The following is a 6,122-nucleotide window of genomic DNA, read 5'->3' as shown; positions in this document are numbered from 1 at the left end:
TAAGTTTCTAATCAATAATACAATACAGTATCATTTGCTTTGAAGGAACGATTAAAAATGTGATACATACAGTCAATGATTAGCTTATCTCAACAATTATTCTTCTTCAAAGGTTGGAGTTTGTCCGTTAAATTTGTCATGATTCGTTTTGTATTTTTGACTTACTGAAATGCGGTTTGGAAGGTAATGGCGTTTGTAACCTTATCTGTTATACAACGTTTCACAAGGCATTCACTGTAAGCGTTACTTAAGGTTCTTTGCAGCGTCCCTTCGACCACTAGCTGCAACCCCTTTCATTCCTTTTACTGTACCTCCGTATATATTCTAATTCTTCCATCTGACTTTCCACTCTCCCCTATCAATTGTTTCATAGTGCAACTGCGAGGTGGTCTTCCTGTTACACCTTTCGAACCTTTCTATTCTCAATTTCCCTTTCAGCGCTGAATGACCTCATAGGTCCCAGTGCTTGGCCTTTGGCCTAAATTCTATGTTCCATTCCATTCCTACAACGTTTCACATATACATTAGGTGTTTATGTGGAAGGGTGGTGTCGGAGAAAAACCGTTCAACAGTTACTGTCATATTTGTCCATTAATTGCTTAAGTGTAAGTCTTCCGCAAAATTAATTACCGGCAAAATATTTGAGGAAGTCAAAACTGGACGCTGCTCAGATTCTCGTGATGCATTTTTTGCACATTTATTTTTTACTTTGTTATTATTATTATTATTATTATTATTATTATTATTATTATTATTATTATTATTATTATTATTATTATTATTATTATTATTATTATGTAGTAGTAGTAGTAGTAGTAGTAGTAGTAGTAGTAGTAGTAGTAATGGTACCAGTAATAATAGTAGTAATATCTCTAAATAAATATAATGCGTTGTCTCCGTTTCCAGGAAATAAAATATGAAATTCTATATTATATATATATATATATATATATATATATATATATATACACACACATTATATATATATATATATATATATATATATATATATATATATATATATATATATGTGTGTGTGTGTGTGTGTGTGTGTGTGTGTGTGTGTGTGTGTGTGTGTGTGTGTGTATTATGTGTTCATTAAAATACATTCAAAAATATTTCCATGTACTCATCCAAAGAAAAAATCTTAGCATTATCGTGTTTAGTTATTGTTTATTCATTTTCTGTGTTTTAAATCAATTTGAGAGAGAGAGAGAGAGAGAGAGAGAGAGAGAGAGAGAGAGAGAGAGAGAGAGAGAGAGAACCTTCGAACCAGACAAACTTAATCGCAAACACGCTGGATTTTAAACAGGATTAATAGCGCACTCTGTTAATCCTGGATTATAACGAATCGAACTGAATGCCTGTCAAAATCGCAATTCTGCGCGCGCACCAGCTCTCACAGTACCTTAACCGCCCCCCCCCCCGCCCCCCTTACCTTTAAGAATGCAAACATGGAAGTGGCGAACCGATAGAATCCATTATGTGGTGGCTTCTAAGTGTCAGGTGCGGCGTGGCTCCCTTATCCCGACTGTGAAAAAAAATTGGTAATTATTGCATGACAGCCTTAATGAGATGAGAATTTCCCGTTTTCTTTACGATGCGCCTCTTCTCGTTTTCCATGGATCGAGTACTTTTATCGCCCCTGTCAGTTAACCGAATCTCTCTCTCTCTCTCTCTCTCTCTCTCTCTCTCTCTCTCTCTCTCTCTCTCTCTCTCTCTCTCTCTCTCTCTCTCTCTCTCAGTTACGAGTCTGAAGTCTGATCGTTCTTTTATTATGGTTGCTGGGGCTCCATTACTTTTTAATTTCGTGTATTATTCTCTCTATTCTCTCTCTCTCTCTCTCTCTCTCTCTCTCTCTCTCTCTCTCTCTCTCAGTTACGAAGTCTGAAGTCTGATCGTTCTTTTATTATGGTTGCTGGGGGCTGCATTACTTTTTAATTTCGTGTGTTATGAGTATTCTCTCTCTCTCTCTCTCTCTCTCTCTCTCTCTCTCTCTCTCTCTCTCTCTCTCAATTACAAAGTCTGATCGTTCTATTATTATGGTTGCTGGGAACTTGTGCGTTTTGACTTCTCTAACTTCTGCTTTTGAGTATTCTCTCTATCTATCTCTCTCTCTCTCTCTCTCAGTTACGAAGTCTGATCATTCTGTTAATATGGTGGCTGTGAGCTGCAAAACTTCTTAACTTTGTGCTTTTTGAGTATTCTCTCTCTCTCTCTCTCTCTCTCTCTCTCTCTCTCTCTCTCTCTCTCTCTCTCTCTCTCTCTCTCTCTCTCAATTACAAAGTCTGATCGGCCTGTTAATATGGTGGCTGTGAGCTGCATAACTTCTTAACTTTGTGCTTTTGAGTATTCTCTCTCTCTCTCTCTCTCTCTCTCTCTCTCTCTCTCTCTCTCTCTCTCTCTCTCTCTCTCTCTCTCTCAATTACAAAGTCTGATCGGCCTGTTAATATGGTGGCTGTGAGCTGCATAACTTCTTAACTTTGTGCTTTTTGAGTATTCTCTCTCTCTCTCTCTCTCTCTCTCTCTCTCTCAATTACAAAGTCTGATCGGCCTGTTAATATGGTGGCTGTGAGCTGCATAACTTCTTAACTTTGTGCTTTTTGAGTATTCTCTCTCTCTCTCTCTCTCTCTCTCTCTCTCTCTCTCTCTCTCTCTCTCTCTCTCTCTCTCAATTACAAAGTCTGATCATTCTGTTAATATGGTGGCTGTGAGCTGCATAACTTCTTAACTTTGTGCGTTTTGAGTACTCTCTCTCTCTCTCTCTCTCTCAAGAGAGTAAGAAGACCCTGACACTTGAAAGTTTTGACTGTAAATTTGTTACATATGCTTTCTGGCAATGAAAAATATACATACAAAATCAAATTTCAGTAAATTGAAAGATAAAAAGTTAATCTTAGAAATACACGTGGAACACTAATCGCAAACGAAAACCAAATTTAAGTGAATTAAACTGTAATAAGTCATTACTTAGTATTCGGTTGGAGCAACCGACATATTTTCCTTAATTAATTCAGGCCAAATTGAAAAGTAAATATTATCGAGGGTCGCTTTCATTCGGGAAGATTTTCTGAATTTACACGTTCTGCCTGTCGTTAAACGATTATTAAAACAAGCTGATGAAAACTAATGAATATAAATCAGTTAAATTTTTAGGCGAGGTTGTGCTTAACTCTGTCAAGATTTAAAGTAAAATGTAAAGACACGCGCATTTGCTTCTTTAGCAAATTTAATTGCATAATAATTTTAGTCTGAATATTTTATCTATGATTTTTAAAACAAAATTCTAGGAGTTTGACGGATAGAAATTATGACCACAATATAAACTGGGCAATGTCAGTTCTCATATCTGAGCACAGCCGCACATAGATACAGTCACACTCCCAAATGAATAATTCACTTGCAAAATCAATAAGCAGTCACACACACACACGCGAATTCTTACCCCTTTCAATAAATATATATATTTTGCAACAGATATCCGCAAGACACCCATTATTAAACAGCAGAAATTTTACACCACATCATAAATGATTTTCCCCGAGAATCCTTTTACTGATCCTCAGAGTGATTCTACCCGTCAGGAGCAACTGCAGTCACCATCGTATTGTGGCCTTAACATTTACCTCGCGTTCTTGCTCACCATCATCTTCACCCCATCACCATCACGACTGAGGAGGAGGAGGAGGAGGTGGGGGGAGAAGGATTAGGAGGTCTCCTTCTCAAGGACCTACCCCTTCCTCCACCACCCTCCGATAGAGGTCGACAGTGGGATATTGAGAAATTCGTAAGGCGTTCATGTAACCTCGATATGTACGTCGAAGTCGCCTCTATTTTTTTTTATTTTTTTTTTTTTTTTTGTCCGTGCGTCTCCGTAAGGACACGACTGATTCCGCGATACGTTTATTGTTGGTAATCATAGGTCATCCGCTTACCAGGCGTCACAAGACGTTTAGCAAAAAAATAAAAAATAAAAATAAAAAAAGAAAAAAGGGCGAGAGATTTATGCGAATTGCCAAGGCTTAAAAATAGGTGATGCGTCTCAGAAATCTTATATTCTCCCGAACAAGGCGCGAGTTGCGACGACCGGGAAACGGCGGAAGTGACCCTTACGCCGTAGCTCAATAAGAGCGTTTATTCCCGCAGTACCTTGCGCGTGGGATACGTCCCCGCTGCAGGTGCTTTATGCCACACCTGACCAGGTCAGGGGTCAAGTAGTGCCCACCTTCAGCCAAGGCTTTCTGAGTGGCTCGGTTAGACGTCAGGGTTTATGTTTGTCTGTGCGCGTGTCCCTCTGACTTTCTGACTCTCTGACTCTCTCAGCCTCTGAGTGTCTGAATCTCTGAGCCTCTGAATCTCTGAGCCTCTGACTCACTCTCTAACTCTCTGATTCTCTGAGTCTCTGAATCTGACTCTGTGAGTCTCTGACTCTATGAGTCTCTGAGCTGCTGACCCTCTGAGTCTCTGACTCTCTGAGCCTCTGACTATCTGAGTCTCTGAGTCTCTGACACTATGAGTCTCTGAGCCTCTGACTCTCTGAATCTCTGACTCTCTGAGCCTCTGACTTTCTGAGTCTCTGCCTCCCTGACTATCTGAGTCTCTAAGTCTCCTCTGAACATTAAATTCTGATGCAAGATAAGACGCCGAAGTCAAGTCTCTATTGGATTCGACTTTTTGGGAGGGGGGTGGTGGTGGGGGGGTTGTTTGTCAAACCCCGCGCGAGGGGATCCCTTCTTTTCATGTGACAAATTTAATGTGATTAGTTTTATGTGGGGACTTCGGAAATCATTCTGCTTTCTTGTTCGTTCCCTGAGTTTATCTCTCTCTCTTCTTTACTTTTTGTCTGATGACATTCTGCCTGTATTATGTGTACTTATGTAGCATACACACATACACTATATATGCATATATATATAGCTAATACATACATTATATATATAATATATATATATATATATATATATATATATATATATATATATATATATATATATATATATATATATATATATAGCTACCAGATGATGAGGACAGACAGTCCTAGAAAGCTTTTAACTTTTTTTAAGTAAGAATCTCTGTTAGATACCATCCTATTAAATGAGGTCCTGTTATTAATCACATTAATGCACAGAACAATTGTGCAAGTGATCAGGTTATATATATATACATATATATATATATATATATATACATATATATATAGTGTGTGTGTGTGTGTGTCAACTAGAATACCCCACACAGGTTAAAAGACATTCACTTACACCTTTGCACCGAACATATATATGACCTCTATTTCCGTGTCCACCGTTCTCCTACTATTTGTCAGCTTTTAGCGCAGAGAGACACACACAAATTCCTTCTGCGTGTCACTCGGGCCTCCTTATCTCCCGCCTTTCTTGTAGAGTTTAGCGTCTATTATGATCGTCCCCTCTCCATTCCTTCGTCGTACGTTGTCGTTATCGCCAGGCGCCATCTTTCAGCGCCAACACTCCGCCACTTGCACGGGACAACTTATAAGCTAATAAAAGATATCTGCTGTTCAGCGGATCAAGAAATTGCGGGAGCATTTCCTCTTATCTCGGTAGGTGGCATGCTCGCGGTGCCGCTTATTGTGCGTGGTGGCCTTTTGCAGCTCTTGCTCTCTCTCTCCCCCCACCCCAACCCCTGCCCACTCTTACCCAGTACCTTTCCTCCCCCCCTCTCTTCCCTCCCTCTTACCTTCCTTTACCCCTTGGCCGGATAAGATTCTTATAAGCATTCTGAGGGAAACGTGTATATTCTGCGAGGCGGCGTTTCTCGTGCGTTTGTGTGTGTGTTTGTGTTTGTGTGTATGTGCTTGTGAAGGTACTTGGGGCCTTTTTTATAGATTGGCCGAAGACGATTGGGACATTCTTAATTACTGGCTGCGTCTAGTATACACACACACACACGCGCGCCTGTATATATATATATATATATATATATATATATATATATATATATATATATATATATATATATATGTGTGTGTGTGTGTGTGTGTGTGTGTGTGTGTGTGCGTATGTCTGGTGGGTGCATAGTATCATTTAATATTTTTTTGTTATCTATTGTGGCTTTTCTTATGAACTGTTTTTGAATTTTTA

General features: G+C 39.2%; 1 protein-coding gene across 1 annotated transcript in view; it reads right to left on the bottom strand.

Annotated features, from left to right (window-relative positions):
* Nucleotides 1–4,371: 4,371 nt before the first annotated feature.
* Nucleotides 4,372–6,122, bottom strand: part of LOC136846933 (uncharacterized) — a 42,663-nt gene continuing 40,912 nt past the window's right edge. Inside the window, exon 2 of the mRNA XM_067118187.1 lies at nucleotides 4,372–4,670. Within this exon, the coding sequence (XP_066974288.1) occupies nucleotides 4,372–4,670 (299 nt within the window). The remainder of the gene's footprint in view (nucleotides 4,671–6,122) is intronic.

This window comes from Macrobrachium rosenbergii, chromosome 16 (genome assembly GCF_040412425.1).
Source record: "Macrobrachium rosenbergii isolate ZJJX-2024 chromosome 16, ASM4041242v1, whole genome shotgun sequence".
NCBI classification, from domain to species: domain Eukaryota; kingdom Metazoa; phylum Arthropoda; class Malacostraca; order Decapoda; family Palaemonidae; genus Macrobrachium; species Macrobrachium rosenbergii.
Note: the sequence above shows the minus strand (reverse complement) of the source record. Positions and strands in the feature narration are given on the sequence as shown.